Source organism: Clupea harengus, chromosome 7 (assembly GCF_900700415.2).
Source record: "Clupea harengus chromosome 7, Ch_v2.0.2, whole genome shotgun sequence".
In the NCBI taxonomy this organism is placed as follows: domain Eukaryota; kingdom Metazoa; phylum Chordata; class Actinopteri; order Clupeiformes; family Clupeidae; genus Clupea; species Clupea harengus.
In genome coordinates, this window is record NC_045158.1 from 10,584,586 (window position 1) to 10,601,568 (window position 16,983).

At 45.3% G+C, this 16,983-nt stretch overlaps 1 protein-coding gene across 1 annotated transcript; it reads left to right on the top strand.

Annotated features, from left to right (window-relative positions):
• Window positions 1-3,436, top strand: LOC116221005 (hydroxycarboxylic acid receptor 2-like). The gene is made up of 2 exons (XM_031569957.2): window positions 1-1,428; window positions 1,994-3,436. The coding sequence occupies exons 1-2, from the start codon at window positions 1,027-1,029 to the stop codon at window positions 2,669-2,671; spliced, it is 1,080 nt and encodes a 359-aa protein (XP_031425817.2). The 5' UTR covers window positions 1-1,026; the 3' UTR covers window positions 2,672-3,436.
• The last annotated feature ends 13,547 nt before the right edge of the window (window positions 3,437-16,983 follow it).

Below are 16,983 nucleotides of genomic sequence, written 5' to 3' on the forward strand. Positions count from 1 at the left end.
AATGTCTGTGCCTGCAAGATATTGTTGTAGCAATATCGATTTGCAGAAGTGGTTTCAACCACAACTGGCCTTTAGCTCAGAATATTTCGAGCAGAAGCATGAAATCAGTATGTGTTTATTGCAGCAAGAGCGTTTCACAGAATACATTCTTTCAGCATTTCTCGTCTCTTACACAAGCATACAATGGATTATACAAAATAACAACATAGGAAAGTTTAACTATCATATATATATATATACATATACGCCTTATGGTGTGTGTGTGTGTCTGTGTGTTTGCGCGCGCGCGCCTCTTAAATAGTAACTAGCGTGCACTAGGGCCCTTGATAATAGCATGCACTAGGGCCTGTCGTAACTACCTTACGCCACTGTGCTATACACTACCCATACATCCAACCCCCCCCCCTTTGGAACCAGGAGGTGTCAAAATGTCACTAGAGGAGGTGTCACTAGAACTACAAACCTCCATACTCTATTGGTTGATAGACAGGCATGATGACAGCAGGAACACCCCCCTGTCAGAGACATAAATAGTATATATGCCAACAAAGGTCATAGATCCCTACAGCACTTTATGAATGACATGCTTTCATTGTGACTGGTGAGTATCTAATTCAGAGTGGCAATATACAGTGTATTTAACCTGTATGTGTGTGTTGACATTTTTAATACAAACCCTTCAATGTGCAACATGCAAATGAATTTGATGTGATGAAACTTCCTTTTTACTTTTCAAAACACATATCATTATAGCATTGATTTGGTTTCAACTGTATTTTCTTAACCATGGAAAATGTTTAATGTAATCGGTAAGGTTGTGCCATTTTCAAGTTTATATATGATATTGAGTATATATATATATATAACTTGTCAGAAGGTACAAATATACAGGTTCAATTTATCTTTAAAAGTGCATTTAAATGAATACTATACCATTACAAGTTCTAAACTTTTAGTTTTCTTTCTTGCTACAGAAAAAAACGAAGGTGAGAAGAGGAATTCTTATTTAAAATTGAATTTGTCAAAATGCTCCCAGAGCCAAACTTCACCACAACTTCAAACCTCACAACCACGATTCCTAATAGTGGTGATGGTGGCTGCCCACCAGTCGGTAAACAACTGGGACGTGTGATCCTGACCCCAGTCTACACCATTGATGTCATACTGGGGCTGCTGGGAAACATAGTTGCCCTGTGGATCTTCTGCTTTAAACTGAAGACCTGGAAGCCTAACCACCTGTTCCTCTTCAACCTGGTTATCGCCGACTTCATGCTTCTTCTATGTCTGCCGTTGAGGATCGATGACTTGCTCAGGGGCCACTGGGTGTTTGGAGATGGCCTGTGCCGGATTAACCTCTTCCTGCTGTTTACTAACCGCTCGGCCAGCATTGCGCTCATGACCGTGGTGGCCATTTACCGCTACTTTAAGGTGAGGAAAGGAAAACAGACTGTATCACTATGTTGTGTCCACACTTCTACTGATAAACCTGAATGTGCTCTTAACCTGTCAGACACTTGTTACATTTTGTACAGGATACAAGACAATACCAAACACTAACTGGTTGGTTTCCTAGTAGTGTTGAGGCAATGATTCCCAACCAGGGGTACATTGACCACAGAAGATACTTCTGCAGTTGCCAGAGGGGTACGTGTTGGGTAGTTTAGCTAAGCTAAGCTGATAACAAATCAGTGTGACCTTGTTGATATAATGACCAGTAAGGTATCTATTTGTAGCTAACATCTCCCACCTGGCTATAGTTAACAAGCAAGAAGAGAATTACAATATACGCTAAAAGTAACAGATACATAGTTGAGATAGTTTGCTAAAAGTAATGGATCAATATTGAAATTGCTAGCTAACAGTAATGGACAAATGGTTCAAATAGTTTAAAGTAATGTATAAACAGTTGAAAAAGTGAAGTAAACCCTGGTGAGGGCAGGTCTGTGACTTTGTAAAATCTAAATGTTGTATCATTTCTGCCCTCTTGTTCCAGGTGGTCCACCCTCACCACCGCTTCACCCGCATGACCAATCGGCAGGCTGCGTTCGTGGCGGTGTTTGTCTGGCTGTTGGTGATCAGTCCTCGGGTTCCCATTCTGGCTTACAACCACATCAAGGGCAGCGACAACAACACCCAGTGCTTGTTTTTCACTCCTCACAAAGAGACGCTCTGCGCCATCATCATCCTGGTGGGCATGCACCGCGTGCTGATGGTGCTGGAGTTCATCTTCCCACTGGCCATGCTACTGTACTGCTCCATCCGGATTTCCAGCTTCCTAAAGGCACATCAGATGGGAAAACCTGACAAGGTACGCAAGGCAATGCGAGTGTGCACCGCCATCGTTGCAGTGTTTACGGTGTGCTTCCTACCTAGTACGGTGACGACCATCGGAGTGTGGGTCATCCGCTCATACCGCCCGTCGGACTGTGCCGCCTTCAACACCATCGTGCCGCTCAGCCTTGTGTCTTTCGGGCTGAATTTCCTGAACTCGGCACTAGACCCCATTGTCTACGTCTTCTCCAGCTCCATGTTCAGGAAGGCCCTGTTGGGTGCGTTGTCCTGTGCCATGCGCTGCGGACAGAACGCAAGCGAGAACACGCCGTCCTCGTCAGGAACTCAGTCAACCAACCAGAAAGAGCTGAAATCCATGAGGGCCAGTGGGGACACCTAGAGGACGCCAGGGAAGCACAGCCTCCTCAGAATACAATGACCTGAGATGTGAACCTCTCTAAAACAACAACAAACACTTCACATGATTATATTCCAATTTTAATTAGGTGGCGTACCTTATATTTTATCGTGATTATGGTGACAGGAAAGCTTTTCAATGTTATATCGTTGTAGGTTTCTCGCTTAACAGTAGCCTATTTTCGCAGCCAAGGTACAGAGGTAATTGTCGTAGTAGACAATGGATGTATTTGGTTAAGTTGCCATTTGAGCAACTGCTAAATATTAGAAAGAAAGGGAGGCCGATGCCAGATTTAGCTTTACAGCCAAGTTAACTACTGCTAGAAAGCCGTGGTTTACCACAGGGTGTGCAGATTTATCTAATTTGGTTAAAGCAATTGGCAGATGTGAGAAATCAAAGTCCCATATTACATCTAGCCTTAAATTAAAGGAATTCGGCTAAGTAATTGCCATGAGCGTCCAAAAACACAATAGCTAGGTAACTAAAAACCGTCACCATTAAAAATAATATATTAGTGTGGTGTTGTACATGGGAGAGCAAGAAGTGGCATTTCGTGGGCATGATGAATCTGCTCTTAGTCTCAACAGGGATGATTTCATTGAGCTTATTGATGCCAGAGAGTCATAGATCCTTTCGCCTCATTGAATGAGAGCCACGGTCTTATAAGTTAGTTGGGCTGGAGCCGTATATATGTAATTCAATTCAATTAAATTTTATTTATATAGCGCCATAACAATACAATTGTCTCTAGGCGCTTTACAGAGCCCAGAGCCTGAAACCCCCTTAGTGCAAGCACAATGGCAACACGGGCAAGAAAAAACTCCCTGTTAGTCAGGAAGGAACCTTAAGCAGAACCACGGCACATAAGGGGGAACCCATCTGCTTGAGGTCGGCCGGGTGGAGATAGGAAGGGGGGAAGGGGGAGGGTTGTGTGGTAGAAGGGGAAGGGAAACAACAGGTGTTGTACATAGCCTGCATTTGGTAGATGTACATAATATATATACAGACATCCAGTGGTAAATACATGGTACAGACAAGACCATGTACCATGTACCAGTCATCCGATGTTTGTGAAAGAGATTGTTACTTCGACTACCTTCGATTGTACATTGTACTTACAGTACTGACAAGGCAGCCCATTTGTCCAATCATTCATAATTTAGATGCATGGCATGGCAAGACATTTGTTACCTGGATGATATCGTTCTTAGTTTGATCTTTGAACTTTGATTTGGATAATAAAATGGACAATATTACATATTATATATACATATATTATTATATATATATTATTATATATATATTACACACCTTTACTGTGAAATGTAGCACCGTAATGCAAGTTTGGCCCCATATTGCTACACATTGTGCACCTTTAGGAAATGTACTGTATTGGGGTTCTCTAATAAACTTGTCATGCTTCACTATTGATGAAAGTTTTTTTTTCAACATTCAGAATGTTTTGCTTTGTAATATTTTTTAACCACAACAAACAAGTAGGAAAACAACTTTGCCGTTTCAGTATTTTAATGTTTGGCTTTTATTAAAACTTAACAGAACCTTAACTTTAACCACAGTGTGTTTGTTATTTCTACATACTGACTGTCTTAATCCTGTCCTGAATGTCTAACTCTAGTGCTGGTTTTATAGATGCAGCAACTTGGAACTACAGTCACTTGGCAAACTAGTTATCGATAATGAAGTTTTGTTAGTAATAATACTCATAGTGTATGCAAAAGCTCCACTGATTGTACCAGGCTGATGTACCAATCATTTTTGGTAAAACCATCCTTCACAATATGGTAGGAAGAAAATACCATCAGACATCAGGCCTAGTTATGATTAAGTAGAGGTCAAGATATTGCTGCTGTTTGTAAATGATCAACAAGAAATCATCAAAGACATATAGTCCAGGCAAAGTAGCGTTTTACGACAGACTAATTGTAAAATAATTTTTTTCAGCATAGATCATTTCTATGAGGTGTCCAGAACAACATACTAAAAGTCCTAAGAAATCCTAGTTGAGGAAATATGTTTAATTCTCATCAATCTGAGATGTGTGCTAATAATGCATGGCAAAAATACACCTCAAAAATGTAATTTTTTTCCTTTACTCCTATCAAAATGAAACTTTACACAATGAAAGTACCCATAGCATACCCATACCCATAGCAGCTTCGAAGACACTGATATTACCTAGGGTGACCAGATGTCCTCTTTTGCCTGGACATGTCCTGTTTTTGAGACCTGAAAAATGCGTACAGCAGGGATTCCAAAATTGTCCGAGATTTTGCCTCGTCGGATATTTGTGTTGCTTTTCTCAAGGTCTGTGAGGGACCGGACGTCCACCCCACGTTCTTTTAGGGATGTGGCGACTGGAATTGGTGGTGTAGGGGAAATACAGTGCAGGAGATGGTAGTTTTGTCATAAAAATATATATATATTTATTTACAAGGGGCTATAAACCCCAACACAGTGCCCCCAAAATAAACCAACAAAACCATTCAGGCCGTACCGCCCGGAACTCAAGTGCGTGGCACCCTGGGCACCTGCTTGGCCGATTAGGCCCAAATACCGGCACCTGCTCAAGGCCCAAGCCAGGCCCCAAACTAGGCCCAGGCACTAAGACAAAGACAAGGCACACACTGTCCACACAACTGGATAGAAAACACATACACCTTCTCATAACAGGGAAGTGTTTTACCCTACTAACTCTCATAGTTCCTCTCCACTGCCTCTCTGTCGTGGGTCTCTCAGCCTCCCACATAACAATGAGGCACCCTTTAAATGGGCACAGCCACTTGGCCTTAATTAGGTCCAACCATGGACTTAGGGGAGCCCAGACCCAACCATTATGGAGTCCAAAAAGTCTTAAAGGGCACCATCCCTTTTTGCCACGGTCAGGAGGGGGAGAATTCACCTTCTCACAAGGTCTTTCACAAACTAGTGTTTCTGAGAAGTGGCTACCTGTTAGTATCACTATGGAAACACACCCTTGATCAAAGATGAGTCATATTACAGTTTAAAGAGTACCTTATGCTATATATACCCTCTAAATGGCAAACCTATCTCTGTTTTTATTATTTTGTGGAAGGGAAATAGTCAGTAGCAATCTATAACACAATGATATGCTTATCCTACATACACTATGGAAACTATTAAAAAACTATTCAATTCTGAACGACTCTTGAGGCTTTCTGACCGTTAGCCAAAAAGTGTCCGGACACTGCGTAACTGACTGTATCAGTCAGAGAGTCTAAAGAGTCGTGCGAAAGTATGAAGTATTCCGTTTTAGCTACACCTGCCTGCTGGTATCCTGTAAATTAGCAAATTGCAACAGGTTTCGCCGCTAGCATCTCGCGATTAGCAATTCCTCTGATGAGGTGGTGCAAACAATTCCCTGTTTTGTAAATATTTAATTGTGGGTGCCGTCAGATATGTCTAATAATCACAACACATTAAGGACTTTCTTAAAGCAACTTAACGGAGGAATTGCTAATCGCTAACAAGATGCTAGCGGCGAAACCGGTTGAAATTTGATTACTTTGATACTATAACAAACTAGCGAGTCAACAACTTTCCTAACACAGTCAAACATCAAGCACATGGTTGTTTTGCTTGGTTTATTACAGGTAAAATACAGGCAAGCTGGTCTCAGGTAGCAAAGTATAATGCAAGATGCTCTGGGGTAAATCGCGTTATTGAGGTATTTAATGCAGCGCAAGTCTATCACTTCCAAAAAAAGTGTCCAGGTGACGTAATGCTAGCGTTGGTATAGCAACTGTCACTCAAGAGTCGTTCGAAAGCCAATATTACATCACCCGGACCCCTTTTGGGGCCCGGACACTTTTTGCCATGACAACGCCTTTCAAACATAAAGGTGGTGATGCATGATATGCTTTTTCAATGGACAGGATAGCCAGCCCATTCAGCCTCTCCTGCTCCATGCAGCCCCTCAGGTAGGTCTTAATGAGTTTCAATTTGGAAAAGGATCACTCGGCTGTTGCCACTGTCACAGATGTCAGAAACAATAGCAGGGCAGTGCACACCTTACCGAAGGTGGATGTTACAGAGTGATAATCCACAATCAGCAAATTGGGAGACTGAGGACTGCTGAGCAATCTGCTCTAAAACAGGCCCTGAATGATAGGAGTTGTGCAAGAAACGTTATTGCTATGTCCCTGTTGAAGTGGTCAGACAGACGTTTTGCCTTGTCCTATAGCTCATCATCGCCTATGAGCTGATGACCACTACAACAGGGACATAGTAATAACAGGTTGTTATAATTTCGGAGTCAGGTCGCCGCGAAGCGCCTGTTTGATTGTGTGTGTGTTTTTCAGATGAGGGTAAAGCTGCTGTGTGTGCCGCCGCAACAAATCGTGCCTTTCATCAGTGTTTTTAAAGAACCTTTCAGCACTTTGACCGTCTGTTTACGTTAGTGTGTCAGAGTGCTATTCGTGTTTCTGATAGCTTTCTTTTTGACCTGTCTACTTTCCCAATACAATAGCTGAAGTAACTAATTCGACCGTAAAATCCAACACATTGTTGGTAATATATGTTGTTAGATAAATTAATATTAAGACGTTAATATTAATGAGACAGAGACCAGCGATCAGAATTGGTTGTTGCTTTATCTTTTGCAAAAGGGGAGAGATGACACAAACAAGATCATGCACATGACTCCAAAGTGCAGCTGGGCGCAGCCAGCTATTACACAAGTGCTCACATAAGCTTATATGGGCATGTTCATATTCTGTACATTCTGCGCAGAGTGGTGTCCCTTCTGTAAATGTCTGTGCGTGCAAGATATTGTTGTAGCGAAAACAACCTCTTCAAATATCAGAGTTGATACTTTGCCTGTCCTTGACTTGTCTGCATCTCCTATCCCGAGACCCCTCCATGAATGCTTGGCTGTCTCCATCGGCCTGCATCTGTAGGCCTGTTTTTCGAAAATAAGTTTCATCCCTGGGAACAGGCCTTTCTGCTTGACCTTACAAGACACCCACCTCTGCACGCGGACCATTCTGACTGACATGTCATGACCGGCTCACAGCCATGGCAAATAACAGAGATTCACACAGAGCTTAACTCCAAAACAGTATTACTTTATTATCAACTACGGTCATATGACCAGGCAAGACTACAGTGAGGTGGGGACAGTCAGTGGATCAGCAGGGATGTCATGTAGGTATGCATGCTAGGGCAGTAGGTGGAATGTTGTATCTTAGCAAGTACGTAGCGATGAGCATTGCGCAAGTAGCGCGTCCTTAATCTCCCTCTGAATATCCGTCAGGATCTCCGTGGCAATCTCTCGATGAATCAGGGTGACTGGCTCTTATAGTACTGGGAACACCGGTCCCAGGTGTTCCCAATAACTGACGAGCCAACAGACCTGCGGGTCATCTGTAACACAACACAGAGACAGACAAACAGCCCGCCCAGCAACCCAAAAGAGGCGGGGTCGTCACCCCCCCCCCCCCATAAGAACGGGGTTCTAGCCGGAACCACGACAACAAAAATAAACTTTTCCAGAACGGCTATTCCACCTGTGAGCAACACCCCCCCTAAACCGCAGCACCAGGATCCGGGTAGTACCCTGCATGAGGAAGAGAAGAGATTAACACCACACAAGTAAAAAATAACACCAAGCCACAAGCACTACACCAGTGGTTCCCAAACTTTTTACAGTCCCGTACCCCTTCAGACATTTAATCTCCAGCTGCGTACGTCCGTTTCGGCTAATTTTGTTCACCCAGAGGTAGATTGATGGCTTAAAATTAGTGAATAATATGTGCCACAAGTGACCCAAACCTTCTAAGGTTGTTGTTTGCCAGCCATCAACAGAACAGAAGACTAAAAAAAACATTATTTGCAGGCGATTGGGAAGATGAGCGAATTCATTTGACAGGCTACAGAGGTCTGTGTTGAATAGGGGGGCGTGGCCGGAACGGAGTTCAGCACAGACGTGACATTTTTTCAGTGGTTTTGTTTTCTAATTAATGCTTGTTCATCGTTGCGATCGTTTTTGTGTTTATAAGAAAGAAATACAGCCTTGCAGGACAAAATACAGGGGAATTTGGGCGATTTTGATGCACAAAAGTTGCAATTCTGTTTCAAACGGTACATTCTGCGAATTCCGTCCGTTTTTTGTTATCGCGGAGATTTTCTCCCCGCGTACCCCCTGAACCACTTCGCGTACCCCAGTTTGGGAACCGATGCACTACACAACAGGGCCTGAGTCACCCTGATATGCCTGAATCACAGACAACACCTTTCACACCAACATGCCTGATAAAGACACTAACTCACACCCCAGCAGGCCTGATACACAGACACTACCTTACTTGCCTGATAAACAGACACTAACTCACACCCCAGCAGGCCTGATGCACAGACACTACCTTACACACACACACGCCTGATATACAGACACTCTTTCACCTTAACCTGCCGGATCAAACCATGAGACTCTTCCCTCTCCGTCACTGCCACTCACCGAGGGGGAGAACCCACCACCGTGCTTGGAGGAACATCCGACCATACATGCCCACCAGCTAGCCTATTCCCAAGAACAAGCTGGACTCCTTCCACCGGAAACGCCGGGCGCACTGCGAGGCACACTTCCCCCTGCACCAAATCTGAGAACAGCTGCAGTCGGTGCACTGGAGCAGACACCACAGACAATCCCATACCCTGTACCAGTGCCGTCTCGCCAGTATCAGACTGCTCTGAGAAAGGGAGAACTGACGCCAGAATAAATTAACTTAATGCGCCGGTATCTCTTAGGATTTTAACCGGCACCTTCTCACTGTCTCTTGTCAAGGAAACGAAACCGGCTGATACAAAAGGCAAATAATCACCAGGACCTTTCTCACACACCTGACGAGAACGTTGATCCAGAACCACCCTTACCACTGGAGCGGATAACGCAGCCGACTCTACACTCATCGGTTTATTCCGGTTCTTAAGAGCATAACAGTCCTGTAACGGTGCGGCTGCCCGTTACCGCTAACATTGTACTTGAACAGGACAAATGGAGTAGCCAGAGCGTGATACAAACACAATGTTTATTTTGCACACAAACACGACAACTACATTTCACCACAATCACCGCATCTGCAAGACACAAACATATAACACACCGTCACGGAAGAGTCATCCATCCATACATCGCATGGCAAACATTGTACATAGCTAAGACAATGGCGAACTTCTTACCGTGCGGTGGCACGTTGACGTCCTGCGTCAGGACAGAGGGAAGACCCGACGTAAAGTCGGAAGGGTCTTTTGAACGTTGGCGCACGGGACGTAAGACGTGGGTGGTGGGATGATAGGGGTGTTTGTAGTATGTGATTACTGGGGAGTTATTTAGAGGGCTAAATAATTATGTAACATGATTGTATTTGTATTAACCTGTCTGTATTATTATAGTGAATGTATTTATTGATAGTTAGGCAGAATAGGTATTATTTTAAAGATAATTGATTTAGGATAGGTAAAATGGTTTAGCCTGCGCAAGTAAAATGCCAGAGCAGAGCATGTGGAAGGGAGGTCTAAGGTGAACAGCAGCCAAAACCTCTGAAAGTTGAGTGGAAAATTACATGGAGCTTACTTTTGATTATTGAAAGTGTCTTTGTTATTTTGAAGTTATTTAGTTATTGGAAATTATTGTTTGGAGTTTTTTTTTCCTTTTCGATGTTTTTCTCCATACTGAGATGTCTGCCTTCTGCCACGGGCGAGTAAAACCTTTTGGATTAATCCTAAATCTTTGAAACACTGCCTCACAGCCTTTATTTCACTGCCGCAAAGTCAGCCATCCTACAATTGGTGTCAGAAGAAACTGGAGCGCCTCAATAGGGGGCAGTGTTCAAGATGCCACCTAAAACTAAACCAGCCAAGGAGGCAGAGGCCCGTTCCCAGCCAGAGGAGGAGGTGGACATCACCTCTAAGCCAGCAGATGGAGATGAGGACACACCATCTACAAAGTCAGCAGAAGGGGCAGTGGCAGAGCTGGCAGGACTTATGAAGACACTACTACAGGTGCAAGAGCAAAGAGATCAAAGATGGGAGAACATGGTGCAGTCGCAGGACCAGAGATGGAAGGCGATGAATCATCAATTCCAGCAACTTCAGGGCCAGGTGGGAGACATCCGTCAGGACACCGAGGCGTCAAGGTCCAGTACACCCCAGTCGCTGCCAGCGACGGAAGAATCCAGAGAACTGCGATTCAAGGAACCTAAGCTTCACCCACTGTCCAAGGACGATGACATTGAACACTTTCTGGCCACGTTTGAGAGGGTGGCAGCGACGTGCAGATGGCCAGAGTCAACATGGGCCATACGGCTTATACCACTGCTTACCGGGAAGGCCCGCAGTGCATTTGTTTCCATGGAGATGGCGGAAACAGGGGACTATGCGTTGGTGAAGGAGGCCATCCTAAAGAAATTTAACATAAGCCCTGAGACCTACCGTCTGAAGTTCCGCACGGCATCGATCTTGCCTGATGAGACGCCCAAAGAACTGTATGTGCGCCTGAAAGAACTCTTTATAAAGTGGGTCAGACCAGAGAAGCACTCGGTACAGGAAATTACAGAAATTATCATCCTGGAACAATATATGGATATGCTGGGCACAAAGATAGCGATCTGGATCCGGGAGCACGACCCCAAAACTGCAGAGGAGGCAGCCAGATGGGCTGAAGTGTTCCAGTCTGCCCGGCTAGGCACCAGGGGCCCAGGCACCAGCCAGTGGAGCTCAGCCAGAAGTAAGTCTAGTGGGGGTGGGGAGAGTCGTGGTCAAAGCTATGTTAGGTCTACAAGTACTAGATGGCCAGATAACAGCAGACAGGATCTTCAGTGTTACTACTGTGGGAAACGAGGTCACACTAAGCCAAACTGTCAGGGAAATACAGGACACTAGCATCTGCTATACACCTAGGCCACATACACCACATATACCTAACATCATAGGTCACACAGTTCAGGTGCTGGCCAATGGAGAGTCTGCAAAAGCTCTAGTTGATACTGGCAGTTCACAAACACTGGTTCAAGAGAGTCTAATGCCTGAGGAGTTAGGTAGTGGTCAGCCCCCAGTAAAAGTATGTTGTGTCCATGGTGATGTTAAGAGTTACCCAACTGCTGAGATTTTTCTTACCGTTAGAGGCCAAACTTTTTTCATGTCTGTGGCGGTAGCACCGCAGCTGCCGTATAAAGGGGTGTTAGGTCATGATCTGCCAATTTTATGTGACTTAGTCCCCCAGGTTAAGCACTGTAATGCAGTCACTAGGGCACAAGCTGCTAGTGAGATGAGGGCACTTCCTTTTGTTGATGCTGAATTGGGGCTAGATGTGGAGAGTAGGCCGGAAAGGAGGCATTTGTCAAGGCAGGAGAAACGCAGAGAGAGGTTAAGAGTGACAGTTGGTCAGAAGGAGCAAGAGTGGCCGAAGCCAGAGATTACATTGGACATTGATATACCCACAAACATTGGTGAACTGCAGGTACAAGACAAGACCCTGGAGCCATGGTTTCAGAAAGCGACAGGGGGCGACAAAGAGACACCGGGCACGGGTAGTTTCTTGGAGGAAGAGAGATACATACTGAAGAATCAGATGCTTCAAATGAAAGGAGGGATTGAGACATTGGTGTTGCCAGGCCCCATGAGGCAGAAAGTGATGACACTAGCCCATTCTATCCCATGGTCAGGACATCTAGGGAGATACAAAACTCTTGCCAGAGTTGGTAGCCGGTTTAGTTGGCCCAATATGTACACGGATGTATCAGAGTTTGTCCGGACATGTTCAGAGTGTCAGCTAACATCAGGCAGAGCTGTCCCACGGGCACATCTACATCCTCTTCCGATCATCCATACTCCCTTTGCACGTATTGGGATGGATATAGTCGGCCCATTAGAAAGAAGTAATGGGGGGTACCAATACATCTTAGTAGTGTGCGACTATGCCACGAGATACCCTGAAGCATTTCCCCTTAGGAACATCAAGGCGAGACAGGTAGCCAATTGCTTGGTACAGCTATTCTCACGGGTGGGGGTGCCGAGAGAGATAGTGACAGATCAGGGCACTAATTTTCTGTCCCTACTTCTGAGACAAGTGTATAGTCTCTTAGGCATTAAAGGCATTAAGACCACACCTTATCACCCCCAAACAGACGGGTTAGTGGAACGGTTTAACCTAACCTCCAAAACCATGCTCCGCCGCTTTGTCTCACAGACGGGAAAGGATTGGGATGAGTGGCTGCCATACCTCCTGTTTGCATACAGGGAGGTGCCACAGGCATTCAGAGAACAAATGGAGACACAGTTGTTTGTCCGAGCTGTGATCGAGGTAGAGGAGCCGGAGGAGCAGTTTTTCCCGGTCAAGACCACCTCACAGACCGCAGACCTTTCCCACCTGGAGGAAGGTAAGCAGCACCAGGTGAAGGAGCTGCTAGACCCAGCTTGTTCCAGGAAAGACCTGGGAGGGCGACGGCAGTGGAGCACGACATCATCCTGCGGCCAGACACATCCCCCCAGCGGAAGAGCTACCGGGTGCCAGAGAGGTTGGTGGCTGGCCTGAGGGAAGAGCTGGATGTCATGCTGTCACTGGGAGTCGTAGAGCCTTCCTCTAGTGACTGGTGCAGCCCAGTGGTACTGGTGCCAAAGCGTGACGGCACCATCAGATTCTGCATAGACTTCCGGCAGGTCAATGCCCTCAGCAAGGTGGACCCTTACCCGATGCCCCGGATTGACAAACTGGTGGAACGTCTGGGGAAAGCGAAGTACATCTCCACAATTGACCTTTCCCGGGGCTATTGGCAAGTGCCCCTGCGGGAGCGTGCAAAGGAGGTGACCGCTTTCCGGACCCCCTTCGGCCTGTACCACTTCCGGGTAATGCCGTTTGGCCTGCAGGGGGCGCCAGCAAGTTTCCAGAGGCTAATGGATGCCGTTCTGGCGGGCGTCCATGAGTTTGCCGCGGCTTACCTGGATGATGTGGTAATTTACAGCAACAATTGGCAGGATCACATGTACCACCTCAAGCAGGTCCTCGGACGCATCCGGGAAGCAGGCCTGACCATCAACCCGAAGAAGTGTTCGCTGGCGAAGAAAGAAGTCAGTTACCTAGGCTACGTGATTGGCAATGGCGTCATCCGGCCGCAGGTGGAGAAAGTGGAAGCCATTCGCAGCTGCACACCTCCGAAGAAGAAGGTGAGATCTTTCCTGGGCTTAATGGGATGGTATAGAAGGTTTATCCCTAACTTCTCCGAGAGTTCCTCTCCCCTTTCAGATCTCACCAGGGCTGCTTTGCCAACCAGAGTGGGGTGGACGGAGCAGTGCGAATCGGCCTTCCAGGATCTGAAGGGGGCAGTCTGCAGCGACTCAGTCTTGTTGAGCCCGGACTTCAACAGGCCCTTCATCGTCCAGACGGATGCCTCTGGGGTGGGGCTCGGGGCAGTCCTGCTCCAGGAGGTGGACGGTTCCCAGAGGCCGGTTGCATTCATTAGCCGGAAGCTGCTTCAGAGAGAGAGGAGGTACTCTGCGGTGGAGCTAGAGTGCCTAGCAATCAAGTGGGCCCTCGACTCTCTGCGGTACTACCTCCTGGGGAGATCGTTCCAGCTGGAGACCGACCACAGAGCGCTACAGTGGTTGGGGAAGATGCGGGACACCAACTCCCGTATCACCAGGTGGTACCTGTCTCTCCAGCCATACAGCTTCACCGTGAAGTACCGGCCGGGTGCTTCAAACAGGGTTGCAGATTTCCTCTCCCGCATCCCGGAGGATGAGGGGGAGGGAGTGTGAAGATGGTGCCCTGCATGGAGGGAGCGTTGTTCTTCCCTAGGACGACAGCCATCGTCTGTAGGGGAGGGGGGATGTGTAACGGTGCGGCTGCCCGTTACCGCTAACATTGTACTTGAACAGGACAAATGGAGTAGCCAGAGCGAGATACAAACACAATGTTTATTTTGCACACAAACACGACAACTACATTTCACCACAATCACCGCATCTGCAAGACACAAACATATAACATACCGTCACGGAAGAGCCATCCATCCATACATCGCATGGCAAACATTGTACATAGCTAAGACAATGGCGAACTTCTTACCGTGCGGTGGCACGTTGACGTCCTGCGTCAGGACAGAGGGAAGACCCGACGTAAAGTCGGAAGGGTCTTTTGAACGTTGGCGCACGGAACGTAAGACGTGGGTGGTGGGATGATAGGGGTGTTTGTAGTATGTGATTACTAGTGGTGGGGGAAAAAATCGATTCTGTTCAATATCGCGATATTTTGCGCACGCAATTATATCGATACAGTAGCGCAAAGTATTGCAATATTTAATTATATAATTATGTGTTTTACTTTCGTGTTTTCTCCATTGTTTTTCTCAGAGTTTACTCTGATAATATTACATTTGCATATTACATCCACAAGGTGGCGCTTGTTGCGGTGCTTTGTTGTCGTGCATTCAACAGCAAATTCAAATGAAAATGGCTTCACCATCACAACCGGTTGTACACGGTTTGTATCAATGTAATGTTAGCGAATGAGGGGTGAGAACCATACCGGCATTGGTCTCCCATTATTGATCACTTCACGTTTTGTTTGAAAGTCCAGTTTTGAGAAGTGTTTAAGCTTAGCTATAGAATCTTCCATTTTCGCGGTCAAGGTCAAATATAAGTGTAGAAGAAAAGCAACGGCAGAACAAGCATAAACCCGACCGTTGGGCTCTCGATGGAATTCATTGAGGCAGAGATAGTGTTTGCCTCCCCTCTGTGTTTTTTCAGTGGTTTTATGCAAGACTAAATAGTTTCTACGCATGCGCTCAACCCAGTTTGTGAGGGATTGCGCAATCTGAGATGAGGCACAGCTCGTCGCTGCCTCACCGTCTCAATTTCTCCTGTCTGTTTGAACAGGACATGCGCAAATTCAATGATTTGATTATATCAAATGCTCAAAATGATTGGAATCATGCAGATATTACATTTATAGCACAGATCAGTAGAGAAATATTAATTTATTTTATCATATTTTTTTTCTGCCTTCCCTGACCGCACGTCCGTGGTGCACTTCGTTGTGGATAAGTAAAGCCTATTTTGCTAAATGTTGTAGTCCTGCTAATCTTTTGTTTGGCATGTTGGTAAGGTTATTAAGAGGACAATGGTTTTGGGCTTTAATAAATGTTTGTTTATGAATTACTTATTTTTCAACAAATAACTCGTTTATAATTACAAAGAGGGAAATTCTGAACTTTTTATCGCAACTTTCATTTGCTCCCGCAATTTCATCAACAAACACCTGAAAAACACAGCAACTTTCATCACAACATTTTGGAAAAGCTCCCGCGAAATCAGGATTTTTTGTTTTTGCACTTGTTTTTAATGTGTAGAAGATAATGTTGTACACAGAATTAAATGTGACATTTGAAGTGAGTTGAGCAGTCTTATTTTCCTAATTTTTTGTAATGCCTTCTGAATAATGTGGGGGACATGAATTGCAATATATCGCAGAATCGAATCGCAATACTTGCTGTATCGCAATATGTTAAGAATCGCAATAATATTGAATTGTGGCCCAAATATCGCGATACTATCGAATCGTCACATTTTTGCCAATTCCCACCCCTAGTGATTACTGGGGAGTTATTTAGAGGGCTAAATAATTATGTAACATGATTGTATTTGTATTAACCTGTCTGTATTATTATAGTGAATGTATTTATTGATAGTTTATGCGCAAGTAAAATGCCAGAGCAGAGCATGTGGAAGGGAGATAGGTCTAAGGTGAACAGCAGCCAACACTGAAAGTTGAAAGTTGAGTGGAAAATTACATGGAGCTTACTTTTGATTATTGAAAGTGTCTTTGTTATTTTGAAGTTATTTAGTTATTGGAAATTATTGTTTGGAGTTTTTTTTCCTTTTCGATGTTTTTCTCCATACTGAGATGTCTGCCTTCTGCCACGGGCGAGTAAAACCTTTTGGATTAATCCTAAATCTTTGAAACACTGCCTCACAGCCTTTATTTCACTGCCGCAAAGTCAGCCATCCTACAAGTCCTCTTGCACATGCCCCTTTTTACCACAAAAGTGACACACTCTCTCTACGTCACGCCAATTTGCCCCATTCACTTTAGGCATGCCTGACCCCACAGACCAGACTCCACGCCCAACTGCACCTTCCCTAGGCCCACTAGGCACCTTTACCCAGTCACTGCGGTGTGTCAAAGCATACTGATCTGCTAATGCAGCTGCCTCACCCACTGTTTTTGACTGTTGTTCCGTTATATAGGAACTGAACTTTTA